General features: G+C 36.5%; 1 protein-coding gene across 10 annotated transcripts in view; it reads right to left on the bottom strand.

Moving 5' to 3' along the window:
* Positions 1–24,806, bottom strand: part of rims2b (regulating synaptic membrane exocytosis 2b) — a 175,980-nt gene that overhangs the window by 31,940 nt on the left and 119,234 nt on the right. For 8 of the 10 annotated variants that reach the window (XM_067361808.1, XM_067361809.1, XM_067361804.1 and 5 more), the window contains 5 exons: positions 23,972–24,081; positions 23,558–23,587; positions 15,658–15,699; positions 12,472–12,494; positions 10,651–10,790 (listed from right to left, as the gene is read on the bottom strand). In XM_067361808.1, the coding sequence (XP_067217909.1) occupies positions 10,651–10,790; positions 12,472–12,494; positions 15,658–15,699; positions 23,558–23,587; positions 23,972–24,081 (345 nt within the window). The remainder of the gene's footprint in view (positions 1–10,650; positions 10,791–12,471; positions 12,495–15,657; positions 15,700–23,557; positions 23,588–23,971; positions 24,082–24,806) is intronic. The other 2 variants (XM_067361806.1, XM_067361807.1) reach the window with 2 other exon arrangements.

Here is a 24,806-nt window from a genome sequence, read left to right as displayed (position 1 = left end):
CAACCGATCCCGAGACTGTGCTAGAATGAGCCAGTCGTCTAGATAGTTGAGAATGTGAACACCCTGTTCTCTCATGGGAACAAGGGCTCCCTCCACAACTTTCGTGAAGACGCGGGGAGACCGGGCCAGCCCGAAGGGTAGGACTCTGTACTGATATGCTCGACCTTCGAACGCGAATCTCAGGAATGGCCTGTGTCGCGGAAGAATCGAAACGTGGAAGCATGGCTGTAAATTCAGAATCTGAGTCAGCATAAGCACACACCAATACAGTGGGCAGCGTCACCCTCATTTCCAGAGCATAACAGCACTCTCTCCGATGCTGCAATCGACGTCTGTCCCTCAGCTGAAATACTAGGTTCCCCTATGAGAAGGACCAGCAATCCAATCCAGAAATTTGCACAGCTTGCAATGCGCTAGAGAGGGAGGGGCCCTAGGGGGATGGTTCCCGGAATGAACCCCTCAACCTCATGTCACCCAAGCCATATCAGCAAAGTAGACCTCTTCTGGTGCACCAGAGAGGGCGCTACAATGGAGATTATACAAAGGAACTGCGCATCTAGAGCGCCGAGCGAGCGCTGGGTTGCCATGACAACCCGCGCTGCAGCCCGGCAGCTCGACGGCACACGACACGCAGAGGAGCGAGAGGTTTGCTCTCGTTGATCTCCACGGTCTCCCAGAGTGTCGGGCAGACCCGCGGCTGTGCTTTTACACACAAGCGGCAGCTGGCCAACAACAGAGGGGACTCAAGCTTCCCGGAGAAAGAAGAGTCACGACCGGCGTGTCGACGTGATCATGTTCTCATATGAAAACATAAAACACCCACGAACATCGTTTCAGCACGCGCCCAGACATGTGAAACGGTGATCGTGGCCGTCAGTGAGGACAGGAACGACCGCATCCAGAAACACAAGTAGGATGTCATCTTTAAAAAGACGCAAATCTACTTGTGTAAGCTCTTTCAGGGACTTTAATCTTTTAAAAGTGCTGAAGCACGTAGGAGAACGGCCGCCGCAACACAGACAGGGATTGTGTGCAGCCTGTCGTGTGCTCTCTCTCTCTCTCTTTGAAGGCGCTCACTCTTACCAGCCGTAAAAACGGCTTTTCAGCGCTCAAAAGCGCACCGTACCGGCCGTGAGAACAGCCTTCTGACGCTGTCAAACAGCTATTTGCTCAAAAACGGCAAACGAAACAAAAACAGAAAAAGAGAGGACTTCGACCCCGCTGCTGTGCTGTTCGCCCGCACTCGGAAAAAAAGAGAAGTTCAACCAAAAAGCTTGACTCGTCTTCTAGCAGACACTCGCTTGCAGAGAACAGGAACAAACACCGTTCGCTCCGAAGCGAAAAGCTGAAGATGCAACGCACCTGCTGCTCATTATTTACCCGCGCTGCGAGGCGAGCAGCTGAAGCATATGATTGCATGCCAATGTGCATTGGCTCGTTTTAGTTACACTCGAAGTAGATTGGCCTCTCTAGGGAGATTCCTATTCGTCGGTCTGTCCGACGTACGTCGAAAGTGACCGACTGAATGGGAACAATACAGCTAAGTCAACGCACTGTAAAACATGTATAATATGTAAAACTATGAATACAAACTTAAATAGTAAAGGCCATTTCGCCTTAGTTTTGTCGTCTTAATACAACATTACAAAAAAAGGATTGCACCTTCTGCAAATAACCCACCTGAGAACAAAAACACATGCCGTGTGTGAGGAAGAGTGACGCCCCAGTCAGACCAGTTGCACGAAATAGGCAGAAATAGCCTACATACAATCATTTTCAATAGAACGGTGAATTTGGCTTGCATCACTTGCATTGCGGTGCATTTTAGGTGAAGCATCCGTTCGAAAAATAGCGTCACAACATCACGTCCCTGTGTATACAGTGAATGCATGCTGAAATTATTGTTGCGTGGCTACATAAAAAGTTTAAGCATATGTGATGCATTGCCGCAATTGGTCTGACTGGCGCGTGAGAGAGACGAGGGTGCATGCGTGTGTGTGTGAGGGGGTTCTTTTTTTTAGGCTATACTCTCTTAGCCTGGTAATACCAGACTCTGCTACTTCACTTTGCTTCGTAGACAGAGTCTGGAATGGCATAATAGAGAAGTGTTTTCTCTCTCGCTAGGGGGCGCTTGTCTGAAGTTTAAAATCATTGGTTACCCGTAAGCCAATCAGATACGTTTAGTTATGACGTATGTTATGTGCCTGTACAGCCGCATCGAAGCACAGACATCATGCATCGAACTCAAATCTATGATTGAAGTTCCACTGTAAACCTGTTGTAAACACATGATAAAACAAATGTTTATCAAACACTCTTCTTGTTCTGGCTTCAGTTTGGAAAAGAGTTGAATGTTCTCCATAACAGAGTGAATTGCATCCCGTGTCTCGTTTCCCATTTCCGCGGTCGTTTCGGTTTTCGATTTCTCTAACCTACAATGTAAAACTCGGCGCTTAGCATCTACGTCACGGCTCTCAGCCCGCCCTCTGTTCGTTGATTGGCCCGGCTGTTTCCAGACCGGTGGCAAACAGAAAGCTCTGACGCTGTCTCAGACTGAGTACAGAAGCAAAATGAAATTGAGCGGAAGTAGGAAGTCTGACGTAGTCAGGCTAATACTACTCTCTTACAATTGAACGTGAATACGTTTACTACTTAAAAACATCTAAGCTAAACATCATATCTATCTGTACTCTCCGCCATCACGCTAACTAAATTCAAAATGTCACACGCTATGGTGTGCTTCCTGAACACTGAACAACGGTCCGTGTGAATCAGATCCCTGCGCATATAGTGCGCGTCATAGGAATTTAACGAGGCTTCGAGGCAGAGTTTTTGCCTCAAGGAATTTTTGTAATCGAATTAATCGAGTAACTCGATGAATCGTTTCAGCCCTACTTTTTGTTTTTGTTTTAAAACATGGCCCCCCTTTCACAACCATTATAAACCTAGGAGGAATAAGGACATTTTTAAATATATTTGAATGTGTTCATCAGAAAGAAGATAGTCATATACACCTGGCTTGAGGGTGAGTAAATCATGGGATTATAAAGATGGCTTTATAAATTTATATCCCTTTAAAGTTGTGTTCAATTGTGAAGATTATCATTATGAACAAACTGTGTAAAAAAACATAATTTTTTTTTGTGGGTCACTGAGCTTATTTTCTACAATAATCCAAAACCAACAGAAAACTCCTATTTCTTGTTAAGGGAACCAGGGTGAATACTGAAATATAGTTAAGACTGAACAATAAGGTTCCATTTGTTAACAATGATTACTTACACAAGTTAATATGAACTAAAAATGAAAACTTCTAATGCATGTATTAATCTTAGTTAAAGCTGCTGTCCCTGATTTTTGGCCCTCTAGCGGTTAATAAACTGCACGTGTCTTGCGGAGGAACATTCTAGCCAGAGCTACTTTTCTCCGTGTATGTCTATGGCGAGTCACGCAGTTACTGTGATACTCTGCGGTGAGTCCTACCAGTCCGGTCTGATATAGTCCGAATATAAACACTTATTATAAGTGTACCATAATGATTCAGGATAAGACAAAAACACGGTTTGGAAAATGGATTCATGTTGTATATTCTCATTATATAATTTTTGTAAATCTTTAACACAAAAAAAGTTGCGGACTGCAGCTTTAATGTTAATTTCAACATTTACTAATGCACTGTTAAAATCTATGAATATTATTTAATGGACCTGAGCTAACATGAACTAACGATTGTAACAGTTGTATTTTTATTATCTGACAGTAACAAACATTAATAAATACTGTAAACAAATGTATTGCACACTGTTAGGTAATGTTAGTAATGCATTAATGTTAACTGATGGGACCTTATTGTAAAGTGTGACCAAAATCTCTGCAGACTTTTTTTAGTCATAATGGTGTCATGAAATGTAAAGACTGTGTGCTGCTGTGTCTATTTTGAGTTCACGTGCTTTGAGAGATTGCTGTAAAGAATAAAAAATGGCTGTAGTGTAATGTCAATCTCTACACAAATAATTCAATTAATCAGCATTAGGATTAGCATTATTTAATTTAATTGAAAAGATCTACTCCAGCAAATCTTGTAGAAAGGTCAGGTATGTACAGAGATTGTAATATGAAGTATTTATCCAGTATTTATGCGGAAAGCTTATATAATGACCTATTTAGGTGACGTGAGACAAGCTCTTGAGTCAAACAAGGAGAAAATAATGAGACAGTGACTCACTCTGCTGAAAAGACATGAGAAGATGGCTTTAGGCTACTAACATGAGATTGAATCCTGTGCCAGTGACCCGTCTTACTAATAGAAACGAGAGATTACTTTCTTTTTGTTTTTCTGTGAATGGCAAGTTTTAGGTAAACTTTTTTCTGGGTTTGTATCTAACATATAAAAATACTATCAGGAGACTTGTATAAGGACAGTTCTGTTGACACAGAGTTAAAATAATTCTACAGCTGTGAAGAAGAGGATGAAGCTGTTTCTATAGCAACTGTCTTCAACCCTCATCTTTGCTCTGAATGTTAAAGTCTTTATGAGGCAGGATCATCTGACATTAAACACTGTAACACTATAAACACTGACTCAAATACATGTGTTATTTATTTTTTTACTATGCATCTACAACCTGACATTCTCTACAAAGGTCTCTTTCTGTTCCTCATTCCAGCTTGAAAACTAAGGGCGACCGGCCGTTTGTAGTTGTAGCCCCCAGGGTGTGCAATGCACTTCCATTTTTTTTTTGTTAGGTCTTCTTCCACATTGGATATTCAATGCCATATTCAAATCTAGGTTGAAGGCATTTTTTTCTCTTTAGCCTATAGTGTTGCCTGAGATGTATAGGTGTTTTAGTTGTTTGATTTGTTTTACTTCTATGAGTCTGTTTTTCTATTATACTTTGCTATTTTTATTTAATTCTGTTTTGTTGTTGTTGTTTCTTTTACTGTATTTTCCAAATTGTACAGCACTTTGGTACAACATTTGTTTTTAAATGTGCTTTATAAATTAACTTGAACTTGACATTGCTTTGTATATTGGTATCACCAGGTTTCAGAAGGTCCTATTATATCTGACAACTGTCTAACAGATTAAAATTTCTTAAAATATTCTCAACAAACTATCTTCTATTCTTGAAATACTGTACTTAATATTTTAGATGTTATTTTTTTTTTTTAGAAGTTTTTTGTATTTTTTTAAGAAAACATGCAAATGGTTAAGATCAGACTGAAAAACTCCTTCAGAAGGAACCGCAGAGCAGTAGGTGCTACACACAGCCAGAAAAAAGCACAAGATTTTGCTTTAAGTCTATGTTCTTCTGCTGTTTACGAATGTGACAATCACATTTGTATTTTTACAGCATTTGGGACTGTGGAGCAGGTTTTCTGAAAATTACATTATGTTTTCAGAGTGCATCAAGCCCTTTTATTTTATATAAATCCAATGTTGATGTCTCATGAAATGACCAGTCTAAAGTAGAATTTTTTCAAAAAATGTTCAAAAAATTTGGGGTCAAAGATGCATAAAAAGTGATCAAAAGTGACAGTAAAGACAATTATAATTTACTTTTCAAATAAATGTTGTTCTTTGGACTTTCTATAAAAAACAACAACAACAAAAAAAAACAGATAATTAATGAAAATGTTTCCAAATCAGCATATTAGAATGATTTCTAAAGGATCATGAAATTATAAGCATAATAGACTAAAAACATTACTGACCCTAAACTTTGAACAATATCTATTAAAGGGTTAGTTCACCCAAAAAATGAAAATTCTGTCATTTATTACTCACCCTCATGCCGTTCTACACCCCCAAGACCTTTGTTAATCTTCGGAACACAAATTAAGATGTTTTTGTTGAAATTCGATGGCTCAGTGAGGCCTCCATAGCCAGCAATGACATTTCCTCTCTCAAGATCCATAAAGGTACTAAAAATATATTTAAATCAGTTCATGTGAGTACAGTGGTTCAATATTAATATTATAAAGCGACGAGAATATTTTTGGTGCGCCAAAAAAAAAACAAAATAATGACTTATATAGTGATGGATGATTTCAAAACACTGCTTCATGAAGCTTCGGAGCGTTATGAATCAGAGTATCGAATCCGCTGTTCGGAGCGCCAAAGTCATGTGATTTCAGCCGTTGGCAGTTTGACATGCGATCCGAATCATGATTCGACACAGAAGAATCATAACACTCCGAAGCTTCCTGAAGCAGTGTTTTGAAATCGGCTATCACTAAATAAGTCATTATTTTAATATTAATATTGAACCACTGTACTCACATGAACTAATTTATTGTTTTTAGTACATTTATGGATCTTGAGAGAGGAAATGTCATTGTTCCCTATGCAGGTCTCACTGAACCATCGGATTTTAACGAAAATATCTTAATTTGTGTTCCGAAGATGAACGAAGGACTTTCGGGTGAGGAACGGCATGAGGGTGAGTAATAAATGACAGAATTTTCATTTTTGGGTGAACTAACCCTTTAAGTACTACAGGCTTATAGAGGGAAAGCAGTGTGTTTAAAGTGTCATCTTGTCTTATCAGTCAAAACAAATGAAAATGGTGGGTGCACAATCATCTCTCTTCACATGACAAAGGAGTACTATGGCTAACTTTAGCTGGGTTTCCATCCAAATGTGAAGCGAATATTTTCAAAGTTCACAAAAAAAAAGAAAAAAAAAAAGAAAAAAAAGACCAATGCGAATTAGGTACATTTCTATCAAGTTGTTTGAGCGGATGATAACCAACAGTAAATAATAAAACACCGTAACCGAGCGTTTGCGAAGGGTCCGCTAAAAACTTATGAATAAGAAAATAATAAACGAGAGCCGACTGCACCCTCAATTTTATTAAGCATCACACACATGTGAGAAAACAAACCCGCGACACTCCAGTACAAAAGTGTGCGTGACCCTATCCACGGCAAGCCCTAAGGGGAAAATGCAATGCACACACATACAACGAGTGCCAGTACATCCAGAATTAATGCATCATAATAGAATCAAAGATAAAGTTTTCTGTTACAACACCATTAGTGGAAACAGCCGATTAGTCACGTGTGTTTAATGTTCGCATCAGAATTTATTATAATAAATGGATTATATTTATTATAATATAATGCGTTTCCATCTCCCATTATTCGCATTAACTCAAAAACCACCTCAAACTAACGTAAAAACTTTTTTGCGAATTAAGGGATTTTTTCCCCGAAATTTGGCATTTCCAGTAGGGATGTGCCGATGGACGATATCATCGCCCATCGTGATGGCTGACCGACATCACGATGGAGAGACACCATCGTGATGCCACGCCCCCGCCCCGCCCCCGTTCCGCTCCGCTGCGAGTCGACACACTCTCTTCTATAGACTATAGTTAACCTAAAATCTTTGCAGGAATTGCTCTGTAAATTAAATTGAGAATATAACTAATGCATATATGTTATATTAAATACTGTATTTATGCCAGAGACGTGACGTGTGTTAGTCTGTGAAAATACAGTGTCAGGCATACCTATTGGAAAGCCCGGATGAGTCATTAGTTGGGAAATAAAATAACGCTTTCGCACGTAAATTTAAAATATTCTGGCGACCGTTATCTATAACGTATCACTTTATTGTTTCCATGGTGACGCGCCATTGCTTGTCATGTCACACACCGCAGCGCTGTATGACTGATGATCAGCTTTTATTTCAGTTTTCCTTTTTTATTAAAAATAATCACAAATTTGTTAACTATAACATGAAATATCTGATATTCCTATTGTTAGATATGAGCACCTTTTATAATGGTCGCGTTAACTGAGCTATACACGTTATGGTGCCGCCATGTTAGTTTGTGCCGCAGGTTCTGTTGGATTTACAACATGTGAATTCATCCAATTCTCCTGAAGTAAGTAAGCGTTGAACTGGGGAAGAATAGAGTAAACTTTAAAGTTACTTACACAATGTGTATCTGATATGAATAAAACGTGTCCTCTAATTATAATGGAAAGAATTGTTATTGCTGCTTCTGTATAGGCTACATCAGTGTGTATTTTACAAACTCTAAATGTATTGTTTTGTTTGTACTTATATGTATTTAAATTAAAAATAATTCAAATTATCCCCTCCCCACCCCCACCCGACGATATCATCGTCCATCGCGATGTTTTACTGTAAACATCGTCAACTGCCAATTTAGGGGACATCGCCCCAACCCTAATTTCCATTGCTCATTTCTGATGCGATACTTCAAAATTCGCAAAAAAAACCCCAAAACAAAACAAAAAACAAAGAAAAACAGGGTGATGAAAACATAGCTTATGGCATTTCATCTTTTCTCTGCATTTAATCTCATGCTGCAGCAAATCAGTGTGTCTGTGGAAACTTGAGAAACCATTGAAGACAGGGAGGAAGAATGCTGAATGTTTTCATTTCCTGTGATGTGTGAAACTATGAGACCTAATGATTCTGTCTGTATGAATGCACAATAACTTAGACAGGAAATGACCTTGCCTGACTATGAAAACTGCATTTGAGTCTATGAATGATACTCCCCCCTCATTAACGCAATGACTGCCATACAGTGCCGTCAAACAGAAAGAGCCATAAAACATTTTGAAGAATGCTGGTGCTGCTCTAAAACGACTGTAACCTAATAAAAATGCAGTCTAAACTACTCAACATCTATATGAGAGCACAGAATGCTGTTTATGTAAAAAGTCATGCTACTGCAGTTGCTAATTGGTGAAAAATTCAGTTAACAACATTAAAATTCTATTTTATCTGCTGTAGCTTTTTAATGATCACAAACACTTCATCTATATTCAGTCAGTGACCCACAAATGGTACCGAAAACTTATTGAAGTGTAAATTGCTGGAAATGCTTGAGAACTTGAGAGCTTTTTTCTTGTTTTTGCTCTAATTGGAACGGAGATGGCAGCTGTTCACGCAGCACTCCCCAGGGTTACTAAGATGACAGCGATATTATGTAAGACTCAAACTCTTTTGGGACAATATGACGAATTACAGGGCAACACAGGATTGGATAACAAGAGACATGCACTGAAAAAAGTGAAACGACTTTGTCATTTATTTAAAGTGCATTTTTATGTTGGTCTAATCGAAGTTTAGATTCCAGTTTTGTTCGGTTTGTCTAAAAGCAAATAACTCTTCCCGCAAAAAAAGCTTTGTTTGTTTATTTATAAATTACTATTTTATTTCAGTTTTTTTTTTTAGTACATTACATTAGTACCTAACAAATATGCATATTTTAAAAAGACATCACAATAATATACATCAAAGTTGTCTTTATTTGCATTTCATAAACTAAATTAAACACTGACTAATTTTATCTGAAGTGAAAATTCTATTTTCATATTATAGCTAATTTAACTATATAAAAAAAGTAAAATTTTGACTACATTTGTTACATAAAGTAACATTTTGGCTTATGTCGAAAGAAAATATATTAAGTATGGTCTTATTTTTGATTAATATTAAATCTAAATTTTATGTTTGAACAAATTACAGTATTTTTTTTTAATTCCAAGTATGATTTTTTTCAGTGTACTAACTACTTAACACGCACACGAGAACACACACTTGCACAACACTGTGTAAATCTATTTCCTTGTTTTCCTAGATTTCCTAAATTCTAGTTTACATCAGAATACATCAAATATTTAGGGGCATTATCAGACCGGAGAGAACATTAGCTGAGGACACTAACTAGAGAACACTAAGTTGGAATCAGCTAAAGGACACTAGTTAGGGGACATTAGCTATGTTTATGAGACACTCTGCTTCTAACCTCTCAGGTTCCTCCTCTTCTTCCTCCTCCTCTGGGTGCTCAGTAGACCCACCCACCCCCCCTTCATGCCCCGCCCCCTGTGTGCTTGCTGTAGTTGCTTCCACCTGCTCTTCCACAACAACAGCGCCCTCCTCTCCCTGACTCTGAAGGGCCTCCGCACGGCTGACATTCACACACACGGACAGATGCGCACATGGACAGTCAGACAGACACATAAACCAAGACATGACACCATGAAAGGAAGCATGCAGGACAGAAAAGACACAGAACAGACAGCCATGAGCTTGGCAGACATGCAGATTATGAAAATAAAAGAAACCTTGAACAAAATAACAGAATGAAAGTGTGAAAATAAATTAAATGAAAATACTGTCAATTACAAAAACATGTCCAATTCATATTTCAATAATACACTTTATATCTCAACATTTATGAAAAGTAAGCTTTTCTACTCAAAATTCTCAATGTCGTGTGAAAATGTCTTCTCAAAATCTGTAATATGAACTAAAACAATGTTATGTAATTACATAAAATGTATTGCATTACAGCAATGAGAACTGATATGTTTAAAAACATTATGTAAAATATGCAAAATATTTGTTTCCCTTTTGATTTTGAGGTGAAATATGAGCTGGACATTTCTTCATTAGAGTCACCTATATAAGTCTTCAAAAACATGTGATGTCATCTCAGCCATTGGTAAACACACTCTCGGAAAGTTCAGAGGTTTGGTTCATTCGCAAGCAGACAGAGCCAAACCTGAACTCACCAGAAGCACAGTAAGTGTGACCAGAGGGTTTGTCCATGGCTGAAAATACATCCAAAGGTTTCACAGGTCATATTGTGTGCCTACCTGATCCTGCGGCTCGCTCGCACCCTTTCTGATTGGACAGACATGTAGCTCGTGCTGCTAAGCCGAGATGCGCTCGACATAGCGGACACGTCGCTTACATCACTGTCCGATGACCTCATGGAGAGACTGTCCATCCCATGCTGAGAGAAAAAAAAAAACAAAACAAAAAACCAATGCTGATTATTACATTAAAATAATGTTGCACAAAACTGAGCAAATAAAATCTGAAAAAAAAAAAAAAGACAAAGGTAGAAGATCATATACTTAAACCCATATATCATCATTTCTGGTCAGAAGTTCTCGATACCATCTTAAACTTTTTTATTTTTTTATTTACATGAGCTTGCAGTGCATTCTGGAATTGCATTATTCTGGGTTAGACTATGGTCCAAGTGGTTTGACATTCCTCATTTTCAGTAGAAAGTGCATTAAATGCTGTCTAGGTAGGCAGCTTACTAGGTTTTTTAAAGATAACCAATAACTAAAATGTTTAGAAGTCACAAAGGACGTCATATTCCAGAACACTCAGATCTCAACTGACAAATAATTATAATAAAAATAATATAAAAAAAAAAAAACAGGTTTTATATAACTTCTATCATTAATCAAAACAGAATAGATTACCAAGTGAAGCGTTGCTGGTAAGTTTAGTAACATATGCAAGAATTATGGTAAACAGCGCACACATGCCTCAGTTGGAGACAGGAAGGAGATCAAATAAAAGAGATGTGTTATATAACTACAGGATTCTCAGTGCTCATCTTTTCTTATAATAAACTCAACGTGAGTCCTGATGGTATATGATGGTATATAGCGTATCAGGAACATGGGTTTGACAGATACTTGACACTTTATGTAATCATGCGGAACAGCTTGTCAGTACTTAATATAATGTCTATGTCAGGGCCTGTATATTGTGTCCTAACCAGGCAAAACATGATAAAGCAACAAACAGTAAATCTTAAATGTTAATCTGAGAGTTTTTGTTCTCACTAACTGCAACAAAAACACTGCAATTAGACATTTTGTTGGACGCTTGAGTTACATTTTTGTTGAGTTGCACCGAGAAGCTCCGCCCACTGCAAATCTTATTGGTCTAAAACTGATTTCGCTTGATGTGGCCACAAAAAGTACTTGCATACATAAGACATTTAAAAATACTGAATGTCATATTTACATTAGTAATAGAATATAATAGAGTAAAATGTAATGTAAACAAAATGTTGATTTTGGATATTTTTTAATGTTCAGTGTTGGCAACAGTTGTGCTGCTTCATATTTTTGTGGAAAATATGAAGATATAAAGAACAGCATTTATTTGAATATTTTGTAATATTCTAAATGTCTTTACTGTCAATAGTAGATGTATAAACTGACTTCATACATCTACTAAAATCACCAAAACACCAGGTGATTAAAAACTGTAGCATGAATTGCAACAATTTTGGGCCCAGTGCAGCAGTAATTTTCACTTTGCTTTGAAAATTGACAGAGAAACATCTCATTGTATCTGGTTGGGACACAGTGTAAGGGTGGACATGAATTTTATAACAACTGTAGAGAACATTCCTTACTGAAAACTATTCTCAGTCCACTGGTGACAAAGACCAAATGTCTGGCATCGGACATGTTTGTAAATGCTTAAAATATCACCTAGGGGAACTAGGCAGGAAATTATACACTGGCTAAGACTTCATGACGTCAACATGAAGAAAAGCTTCATACAAATTCTATTCCCAAATATTGAGGACACTACAACTGCTTTACTGTAGAATGACAGAAAAATATTAAAAATGAACTCAATGATAGAAAGAAACATACCCTTGATGGATCCTTCAAAGTGCCTGTGTGTAGAGACAAACAAAGTTAGATGTATTGAAACCCATCAAACAGAGGCACAATACTGTATGTGAATTATTAAATGTTGCTTGTTAATACAAATACACATCCAACAATCTCCAAAGCGACACACATCAGACAACAGAAGTTATAAGGACAGCAATTTTCAACAGTAGGACATTGTAGCTGATCCAGTCCAACCCAAATAAACAGAAATGTGAAAGAGAACACATCGCCATTAAGCAACTGAATGAAAATTTATTTGACCAGACATTTATGAAAGACCCAATGAAAAGAAGGAGATGATGTCATTAAGAATTCTGGCAAAAAAAAGATACTGTATTTTTGTAACTTCTGTACTGTGTAACATTTACTTTGTCGACTTTTAGGCATACACTTGCTTATGATAAGATAAAAGCTAACACATATGAGCTGGTAAAAGAGCAATGGACTAAAAGCCAAAAAATAAAAAATAAAATAATAATAATAAAAAAATAAAAAATAAAATAGTTCAGAGATTCTCTAAGGAAAAAAGTGCAACAGTGCCCACCACCTTTTTCAGCGGCGTTGGTTCCGGAAGTATTTTTTCCATTAATTTCCCCCATAGGGATTTTAAAAAAAAGTCTTTATTAAAGCTTCATAAGCCATAAACCAAACAGCCAGATAAAAGTATTTGAAAATCAGACAAAAATACAAAGGTACAAGACTGTGTACTTAATGGTTTTAGTGATGGAAAGAACTACAATCCCATGAAGCATTGTAAACAGCAAAATCGAATAAAAAAAATTGAGAAATATAAAACTACTTATTTGAAGGTGCCATCAAACGTTTTTTTACAATATGTGATATAAGTCTAAGGTGTCCCCTGAATGTGTCTGTGAAGTTTCAGCTCAAAATACCCCATAGATTTTTGGGGCATCATTAAATATGAGCCGTTTTATGCTGTGTGGCCCCTTTAAATGCTGACGCTCCCCGCCCACGGAGCTCGCGCTTGCCTTAAACAGTGCCTAAACAAAGTTTACACAGCTAATATAACCAGCTAAATGGATCTTTACAAAGAGTTCGTCATGCATGCGTCAGATTCTGTGAGTTTTGTATACTGTTATATTGTTTACATTGATTCTGAATGAATTTGAGGCTGTGCTCCGTGGCTAACGGCTAATGCTACACTGTTGGAGAGATTTATAAAGAATGAAGTTGTGTTTATGAATTATACAGACTGCAAGTGTTTAAAAATGAAAATAGCGACGGCTCTTGTCTCCGTGAACACAGTAAGAAATTATGGTAATTTTAACCACATTTAACAGTACATTAGCAACATGCTAACGAAACATTTAGAAAGACAATTTACAAACATCACTAAAAATATCATGATATCATGGATCATGTCAGTTATTATTGCTCCATCTGCTATTTTTCGCTATTGTTCTTGCTTGCTTACCTAGTCTGATGATTCACCTGTGTAGATCCAGACATTAATACTGCCTGCCCTTGTGTAATGCCTTTCATAATGTTGGGAACATGGGCTGGCATATGCAAATATTGGGGGCGTACACCCCGACTGCTACGTAACAGTCGGTATTATGTTGAGATTCGCCTGTTCTTCGGAGGTTTTTTAAACAAATGAGATTTATATAAGAAGGAGGAAACAATGGAGTTTGAGACTCTTGTTATTTAACTATGCCAAGATAAATTCAATTTTTCATTCGAGGGCACCTTTAATAAAATGTGATTATATATAAAAACAAAATCTGTTAAGTGTATTGCCAAATATGCATATATATTTAAATTTTTAATTATTTTAAGAGCGTACACTCAATTACTTCATGGGAGTGGGTGGAGCTAAAGAGATCTTTTGGCATGTTTTGCTTGTTTCCACTCTCTGATTGGTGGAATTCTGCTGTTATACATGATTATTTTAAAACTAGGTTTAAATAATGCAGGCTAACTGCTTCAACAGAGGATATTGATTAACAACCTCATAGCTCAAATTAAGGCTCTCTTTAATGGTTTATAAGTTATACTTCAGGAACCCGACTGCTGCACTCTATTGAACAAGCAAAATCATGAGCTTTTATCACGTATTCAATAACATTCAGCAACCAGCAAAAGACTTGATTTAAACACTGATGCCTGGGGATTTTGGTCTCATAAAGAGATAATTTCCTGAATTCCTCATATTTTGCCATATCAAAATGTATGCAATGAAGTATAACAAAGATAAGACATCATATCCTAATTATGTGAACCACTGAAAAGACTGAATCATTTTGGATGCTGGTTTTCAAAATGTGATGCTGGTGTCTCCACTGCTTAAATAAGAGTGTGTTCACACTTCTTGTTCGGTTCTCTTGGTTTGTTTGGTCTGGACCAAAAAAGAAAATGTTACTTTTAGTCTGGGTTCGCTTACCGTTCACACCGTCTTTTTTTAACACAGAACCCAAAAAACAGCTTTTATGACATATATTTTGCGACGGAACTTGCCAAACATCCAAAACTGCCTGGATGATGCCTGGATGTATGCGTGAACATATGATGGTATGTGATGGAGCTGACAAATTGTGAATAAATTTTACATTATAAAATATGTAAAGGAGTAAAAAACAGTGGCAGGAATCACTCCGTCACACACAAACGAAGATCTGCATCGAGGAGAGGCGGTTCTGATGCCTGTACCGAACTGTGATGGACAATATCACGACTATGATAAGAAAAAACAGGTATGCTTGAGCATTCTGTCCTTTTTAGGACTGCATCTTGTGACATCATTGATTCGCTTACAAGTTTTTGGTCCGTATTGCATTCATATTTGAGTCGAACCGCACCAGAATTCGTTTGAATGCAGAGACCCATCTTTTCAGGAGTCTCAGTCTGCTTGTTTTGAGCACACCAAGGTTCAGATGGCAGCGTTCATACTTACTCAAATTAACCGCACCAAAAGAGCAATTGCACCAGAGTTCGTTTCAACTGAACAAAACCTGCTAAGTGTGAACACACCCTTACTTAACCAGCATGACTTCCTTGGTATGGTTAAGTTAGCTTGTTAAGCAAGCTGGTCTAAATGATTTGATCAGAAAGACAATGCATACATACACACACACACACACACACACACAACCAAAAGTTGTTTTGAAGGGGTTTATGTTAGGGTTAGTCTGTATACAATACCTGCATCTCCATTCTCTGACACTGTTGACTCTGACACTACTGCTGATATGTGGATGAAACACAAAATGAGAGGGAAACAGGACAGTTTAAACAGACACATGACAGACAATGTTATGATGGAAACACACACACACACACAAAAGGATGTAAGATGAATTTCAGATTCAGAAACTCATCACTCATGCCGATAAAAAAAAAAAAAAAAAAAAAAGATCTGAGAAATCCAACACAGCAGAAAAACCTTAAAGCATCAAAACAATGTACTGATGTGTAGCTACAAAACAAAGTTACGTCTCAAACACACACTACAAACACAGGCCACCATCTATGCCCTATTTTCCCCACTACATACTACATGCAACATTATAATAATGTCTCACACATTTTATCATCTTAATTCTTCATTTATTGATGTTAATTGTTTAATTTGAGCACAATCAAAGATCCTCTAACTCTAAAATAACAACAAAAAGGCCAGGCCTTTCCGAAAACCCACAAGTCTCCAGTTTAATTTTCCCTAACCTATGATACAGGTGCTATACAATTACTGTTAAATGTAGTTCATTCTGTTCTTCTGTTTTTTGGATTATCATAATCTCGAAATTACAAACAGATTCTAAATTTATCAGTGAGAACTGTTTGTCTCAGCATCAATAAAACTGTGGTAATTACTTAATCATGTTAATGACTATGAATGTGACCTTCCTTCTACCTCAAGTTGCCATAGTGACTAAAAAGAACAATTAGCAGTTCAGATGAGACAGACTGAACTATGAAATACAGAAACACTGTGCTACTGATACTACTAATAATCACTCTTTCCACACTTGTATCCTTATGATTTTCACTAGACGGGATGCAGTACTAGCCTACTTTATAGTAAACCCTTTAAAATAAAACCTGTTATAATGCTAATATATTGTACTATTGAGTGAGTGCTGAACTGAGTGCTGTTGGAAACAATGGTTTCAACACAAATAACTGCAAACTTCAACCTGCAAACTTATATGTCATATCATATCTGAAACTCAGGTACTGGTGTGTTTGCTGCTTAGTTTAGACACTGCAAGAACCTTTCATGTCAGGATCATGAATGAACTGTTCTTCTGAATTAGTTATTTTAATAATTCAGTCAAGGATTGTGAAAAAGGAATACACTTTAGCATTCTTGTAAAAAGAGTACTTATTATAGAAATATGCTTTTTTTTTTAAAGAATATTACTATTCACACATTTGTAATGATGAAATTTCAATATAGTACATTTAAAATATTAACTTTGAATACAATATGGAATTACACAGCACTTAAAATTACAATCAAGTAATTTATACGTGCTTTAGTATGTTAATCAGCAGATTAAAATAAGTGTACATCTTTAAGGCATTTATTTAAAAAATAATAAAACTAAATAATTTAAAATTTACTTTTAAGTAAAACGTTTCATTTTACATTATTACAAAGTGCACTTTTTAAAAGTGTACACTTATCCTAAGTGGCCATTTATTTCATTAATATTTATCTGCAAGTAGAAGTTTTTTTAAATATACTTTTAAGATTTGAAGTACACTACAAGGGCACATTCAGTAATTTAATTTAAGTGCACTTCTTTTTCATAAGGAAAATCGATTCACAAAGCATTTTATTGTAAATTAGTTGACTCGATGCAATAACTGTTTTCTACAGAGTTGCTTTATAGCAGAATTGAACTCTGTTTTCATAATTGAATCATTATTTTCCTGTTTATCCCTGTAAAGACTGTTAAGGCTTTGAAACAATCTGTATTGTATGAAGTTCTGTATATAAATAAAGGTGACTTGACTTGACTTGAGTAAAACTGAAGTGGATGATCCAATCAACACAACTAAAATGCACAGATATTTTTAGGGTCAGTGGCCCAAACCAAGAAAAAGGGAACCATGTTCTGCTGTGTTTGTTTAGAACAATTTTCATTGGCAAATTAGAGCAAAAACATACTGTATTGACAATATTATGTCTAAAATCTAAAAATATTCGAGTAAATCAGCTCTTTTGCTCGTGATATCTTTTTAAAAATGGAACTCATTAGAGGGGAACTTTTTGCTCCCATGTCATTTTTATTAATTTTGGTTGGATTTTCCCCCCACGCTCTTGTTAATTTGCAACCCTGGTCTTACTTCTTATTCTTCTTTTCTCATTTCTATATCTTTTCGCTCAGGAATCGACTACTAGACTAATAGACATACTGAAACATGACACAGCCATACAATTTAAAGATTACTCTGTTCAATTTGATGGAAATTTGTCATATAATTGAAATGTGTAAATTTTAAAACCAGACAGATTTTTCTGCAGAATAAACTTCCAGATTAAGTCAGCTGTACTGTATTGTACTGTTTATATTGTGTGTTTATTCTACATAAATTCCAATAGACCTTTTCAAGCACTTTGTGAATAGTTCGCTTAAAAGGTTAATTCACCCAAAAATGAAAATTCTGAAAACGGCATATGAGAATGACACAGAAGAGAAGATATTGTTGAATAAAGTACATAAAGTATTCTCGTTGCTTCATAAAATTAAGGTTGAACCACTGCAGTCATGTCGACTATTTTAACTATGTCTTTAGTACCTTTCTGGACCTTAAAAGTGGTGATTATATTGCTGTCTGTTGAAGAGTCAGAATGAAAGTTCTCGGATTTCATCAAAAATATCTTAATTTGTGTTCCAAAGATGAACGAAGGTCTTACAACATGAGGGTGAGTAATTAATGACAGAATTTTCATTTTTGGTTGAACTACCCCTTTAAATATTTTGTGCTTTTTTTATAAAGGTATTGCAAAAGATCATGTTGATAAAGTTTATTGTGCATTTTCTTGATGCAACATGTTGTCTGCTCAGTTCAGCGTGCGTCAAGTGGCAAAAATCACCCTCGCCAGATTGAGGACAAATCAAGCATTAATGAGGCTTAAAAAGCTTTTGTCTATGTATCATTCGCAGCCCATAATGAGAATAAACACCAATATATTTATCAGTATAATACAGCAGACACTTATTTAACCGTGAAAAGCAGAAATCATGATCGTGTTAATATAAGATTAATTATGAAGCATGGGTCTCCTCTAGTCTGCTACCCCTCTAGGGAACTTGGAGCGCGGCTGTGGTGCTAGCGAGAAATGGAATCCCCGGAGTGGATCTGGATTCATTACAGAATGCATTTAGCACAGATTGAAATCCACTCCGCTCATATACAGCACTCTGTCTGCTATAGGGGACCCAAAGCCACCCCCATGTGCATGTCTCTGCAACACACAATTTGAAAATCTATATAACTAAATAAAAATGGTGATTTAGGAATCATTTTTAATTGGTTCACAGAATCATCTGAATGAATTGATTCCCTTTAAAATGAATCGGATTTCTCAGTGCTTCCAAGCATGCAAACACACCATACCAGTATATTATCTGTTTGATGCTCAAATATACCAAAAAGCATCACTAAATTTTTGTGTATTTTAGTAATCATGCTGTATAGAGCTGTATCTACAGAAAGTTCAGTCTTAACAAATAACATGGCAGCAATAAGAGCAGCAAAAGCGGAGAGCTACACAGCAGAAGAAGGGCTGCAATCTAGTTCCCTTGGAAGCGCACTAGGGTTGATCTATTCTACTAAAGGCCGATAAAGACCACAGGTTGTGGCATACCAGGAGCTTTCTTCTGCTGGTCCTCCCATGTCACCTCTGAAGTTACAAGACAAGGAGAAACAGTCAATGGTCCTAGTTAATTAGATGTGCATACTTCAGGCCAGTAGAGTGTAGAATATAAGGCAAGTTTAGCATGTTTAAGTTACAATTATATTCAGTTGACCCTCATAGTTTAAAAAAAATAAAAATAAATCCAGTTATTTATTTCCCTTCATAAAATTGTAATGATTAAAAACAGGAAAAAAATGCAATAAATTAGTAATTTAATATTATTTTGTTTTTTGTTTTTTTATCACTTTTTAAAATCAATTTTAATTTGAAAATCTTAAATAAATCTTGTATGAAATTTTAAAACAGGAGTGTCATTGAGCCATCTACAGGTGAATAAAGGTACTTGGTTTGCACACGTGTATAGTGGCTTCAAAAATATAACCAATTATTCTTAACAAAATAATAACTAATCCCTTAAAACTATAAAAATAGCTCAGCGTAAAACCAGAATTTCTAAACATTTTCAATAACATGGTTTCTTAATAACATCACCAACACAATCATAACACAAATAGGCTTACAAAATATATATGATGACAGTACAAACGTCAAGTACTGCAAACGTATCTACTTAAACATCTACTTTTTCTACATCTCTGCAACACAAACACACTGTAAAACATCACTGAGAGATTCACACGCTCACACACACTTGCCTTTCCTCCCATTGACAGGTGGGGGAGCTACAGGCTTTTCCTGGGATTCTTGTGTCGGAAATGGCACACATAAACAGAAGTTGAGCTTAATAATCAGTATTGTCCACAACCACACAGGTACAGTCTTACCATGCTAAAACACACACACATATACACACACTCGTGCTCATGAAAAGTTGTGAGCACATTTTTTTTTTTTTTTAAGCTAAATAAATAATCTAAAGAAACAGGCACTCAGTCTGTGTTCAGAACAGCATACTACTCTTACTATTTGTGCAGAATGCAGTATCTAGTAATGTGTATGATTGCATACTGCATCCTGTTTGACATACTATTTTAAATGATCACAGGAAGTATACAGTGTATACCAGGGGTGCAAGACCTTTCAGTGCACTGGTAGGATTTCACAATTGAGACAGCTTTTTAAATGGCCGACTCCATGATCAGTGCCCTGACTACTGAACTAGGGATTGAGATGCACCCTAAGTTTTGCATCCCTGGTGTATATTTTGTAGTATGTAGTAAGAAGTACTCTTGCATTGACACACCTGGCACAGATGCCTGCTGGACAAGAGGTGGGGCTGGTGATGAGGCAGGGGTTGGATGGGGAGGAGCATGTGTTGGAGGAGGAGGGGCACTGGCTGGAGGGGGAGGTGCATGTGTTGGAGGAGGAGGGGCACTGGCTGGAGAGGGAGGGGCATGTGTTGGAGGAGGAGGGGCATGTACAGGTGGGGGAGTGGCAACTGAAGGTGGCGGATGGGCATGTGCAGGAGGGGGAGGAGCGTGGACATGAGGAGGTACGGGGACATGTGCGGTGGTAGGGCCCGGGACAGGAGGCTCCATCCCCACGTGAGCTTTGTTGATGATGACAATGGAGACATCATGATTGGCAGAGACAGAGTTGTGGACAAAAACAAAACAAAAAACCATAAGAAAAATAACAAAAGGATGTTTGGGTGGACATGGATAGGACATTTAATAATGCACCAAAATTGAAAAAAGACAGACAATAAACATGAAAAGTCTCTTATGCTCAGCAAGGCTGCCTTTATTTAGAAAAAAATACAGTAAAAAATTAGTAAAATTTAAAAGAACTGTCTTTAGTTGAAAAGTTGAGAAAACAGTTGTCCTACTTAATATTTTTGTGGAAACTGTGATGTATTTTTTTTTCCAGGATTCTTTGAAATTGAAAGTTTAAAAGACTGATTTTATATGAAAAAGAAATCTTTAACAATATAACAGTTTTTACTGTCAATTTTGATCAATTTAATGCCTCTTTGCTGAATAAAAGTAATCATTTCTTGCAAAAAAAAAAAAAAAGAAAAGTTTTTGAATGGTAGTGTATAGACTTACATGTAAAACCAATGGCAAGAAAAATATAGAGTTATTCCAAACAAGGGCTAATTTTAATTCAGAATTGTTGGTTTTGGCAAACAATTTTGGTGCATTACTAATAATATGTACAATGACACACACAACAAGGTAGTTTGTGCCACTGTATTGAAGTGTAGTGTACTGCTACAGTATTTACTGACCACCACGCTCTACACTCACTAAACAGCCACGGCTCACCTAAACTTTATTTTAGTTATAACTAATAGTTATAACTATATTATTGTTTCTTAAAATTTAATCTACATTTTTTTTCTTATTTGTATATTCTTATTATGGGATCAAATGGCTATGCTTGCTATTCAATAACAGCATTACCAGCCATTGCTTGAGTGACTTGTGGAGGTGGAGGGGGCGGGGCTGGGGGTTGTGAAGCCCCTCCCACCGCTTCAACATTCAGACAGAAATGAGTGTAAAAAAGACAGACAGAAGTATGCCATCAGACATGAAGGTAAGAACTCTAAAAATATGAAAATGAAATGTGAAAAAGAAGCAAGAAAGCTAAAATAATCTACAATTTACTGAAAGAGTGAAACGTTTCTTTTCTAAGTCCACTGGTGACTAAACATACTAACTACAGTGTGCTACAGTGCAAATGCAAATACAGTTTTGAAAGTTCAGTTTTTGAACACTGAATAATTTAAAAATATAAAAAGTTATAAAGATCCATTAAAGTGTAACTTACGTAGTCTATTAGCAAACTTATTGAAACAACTCTGATGAATAAATGCCATTACTCTCAGAATATAAAGATCATATTTGCATTTGACTGATATAAAGTGTCCCATGTGTCCTAAATATAATTTACCAGCCACAGTCTGTGGAAGCTGGGAAACAATAGGGGGAGGAGCAGGAGGCTGAGGTACCGCCCCTGTTCCTGCTTCAATGGTTGATGAGTTGTGCCAATCAAAAGAGAAAGCAAACCAAAATGTCAAGAAACCAATCACTAGTGACTAATAAACCATGATTATTGCTGTGTGACTGAGAGGATTACTGCTAGGAGTAGACTGTCATGCAGGTGCAAGAGACTTTAATATTTCTAAAACTAAATATACAACATAAATATATATTCATCTCTCAATATCGTTCACAAACTCGTTACCCCTTTAAAGGTTGCTGACCCTCTGCTATAAACATACCAGAATTTACCCTGGCCTTTCACCAACTACAGTACTGTCAGACGAATTTTTGACATAAACTGCCTTCAGCTTTTACCTCAGCAAATTTCAATAAGGGCAAATAGACTTTTGTATGGAAGCCTGTTTACGCCACATAATGAAAATATTAATTGCAGCTTTTTATCTCACAATTCTTACATTATTTCTCACAATTGTTTTAATTTTGAGTTAACATCACAATTCAGACTTTTTTTTCTCAGAATCTCACAATTTTGACATTTTATCTCTCAGAATTGCAAGTTTATAACATAATTCTGACTTAATTTCTCACAATTCTGAGTTTCTATCTTACAATTCAGACTTTTTTCCTCAGAATTGCAAGTTTATGCCTCACAATTTGGAATTTCTCTCTTGCAAATACAAGTTTATCACACCATTCTGACCTAATTTCTCACAATTTCAAGTTTTTATCTTATGTTTTACAGTAGACGTATCACAATTCAGATTTTTTTTCACTCAGAATTGTGAGATGTTTACTTTAAAATGTGAGATAAAAACTTGAAATTGTGAGAAATTAGGTCAGAATGGAGTTTTCTGAGAGAAAACATACTAAACGCAAGATATAAACTCACAATTGCGAGAAAATAAAGTCAGAAGGACGAGATAAAGTTACAATTACCCTTTTTACTGTTTTACTTTGTGACAGAAACAAGCTTCCATACTTTTGATATCCACTGTGACAGATTTGGACATGAATCCAGACATGGACAAAGTACATAGACTACACAGCATACATCTACAATGATACATGTACAGCACTATTTATGGCACTAACATAGCTGAAGCATCAGTTCACTCTACTCAATGAACGGCAGAAGCTAGACCAATGACAGGTAACACTCACAGACCAGAGCTAACAGGTTTAGTCAAACAGAGTAGATGATAAAGCTGTAATAAAGAAGACTGAGACATAGCTAAACACACAGAAGCTAGTGCTTACAGACCTTCATAAGGCTCAGTAATGCCCTCGCCATCTTCTGGGAAAAATGGTGGGGAAAAAAAGCAATCCATGTTGTGTTATGTAAAGGGAAATAATGTTATTTTATCCAAATTGTAGTTGTTACACAAAATTCTTTATCTGACTAGTGGTCAAGATGGTTGTTTTTGCATTTGTATTTTTATTTTTTTGTGATAACTCTGATACTTTTTCTGCAATAAAAGGCTATTAAGTTATTTACTTAGCTTATTTGTTGAATTTCTAACAGTTACTTAATAGAAAGGTTATTCTTATCATCAACATATTGCTAATAAATACATTTGGGCGGCATCTGGTGACCCTAACCTGATTAATAATACAGGTTTTCTACCCATGAGCCACAAATCTTGCAATTTGGAAGAAGCCTGGTTTATTTACTCACTTCTGTCCATAGACCCCTTTGGTGGGACTTGCGGTAGCTGCCGACCTCTTCGACTCGATACTGGCGTGCTGGTTGGACTTGTTTGGACTGATCCGGTGCGGGGATTTGCCCTGCGGGACAGATGGTGTGTTAGTAAATAATATAAAGCATCATATCTAAAGAAATGTTTGTCGTTGAGTCATAAACCTGCCCAAGACAGGGCAGGCTGTTAGACTACAGCAGAACACGCTGGTGAGAGAATACTAATAAAAACAAACCTACTAACTACGGTTATACTGGCAGTAGCATCATAAAACACACTCCACTTGATTGCTATAAAAAGGGACACTTACTGTGTACTATTAAACAAAATAAGTCAATATTTGGCACGGTTTTCTCAAAGGTTAGTAACAAAACTGAAAGGAAGTAAAAACATTTGGTGAAATATATGTCCTGTAGATAAGGTACATCAACATGAGCTGGTACAGCAACCTACATAAGATTGTAGGTGAATCTCATGAAACCTGTCTAGTAATATTTTACCCCATTATCAAAAGAATTTTTCATTTAACCAACAAAGCCTATTTTTAGTATCATTAAAGGATTAGTTCACCCAAAAATGAAAATTTTGTCATTTATTACATGCCGTTCCACACCCGTAAGACCTTTGTTAATCTTCGGAACGCAAATTGAGATATTTTTGTTGAAATCCTATGGCTCCGTGAGGCCTGCATAGGAAGCAATGTTATTTCCTCTCTCAAGATCCATAAAGGTACTAAAAACATATTTGAATCAGTTCATTTGAGTACAGTTTTTCAATATTAATATTATAAAAGTGATGAGAATATTTTTGGTG

This window comes from Chanodichthys erythropterus, chromosome 15, assembly GCF_024489055.1.
Source record: "Chanodichthys erythropterus isolate Z2021 chromosome 15, ASM2448905v1, whole genome shotgun sequence".
In the NCBI taxonomy this organism is placed as follows: domain Eukaryota; kingdom Metazoa; phylum Chordata; class Actinopteri; order Cypriniformes; family Xenocyprididae; genus Chanodichthys; species Chanodichthys erythropterus.
This window is presented reverse-complemented; position numbering and strand designations above follow the sequence as displayed.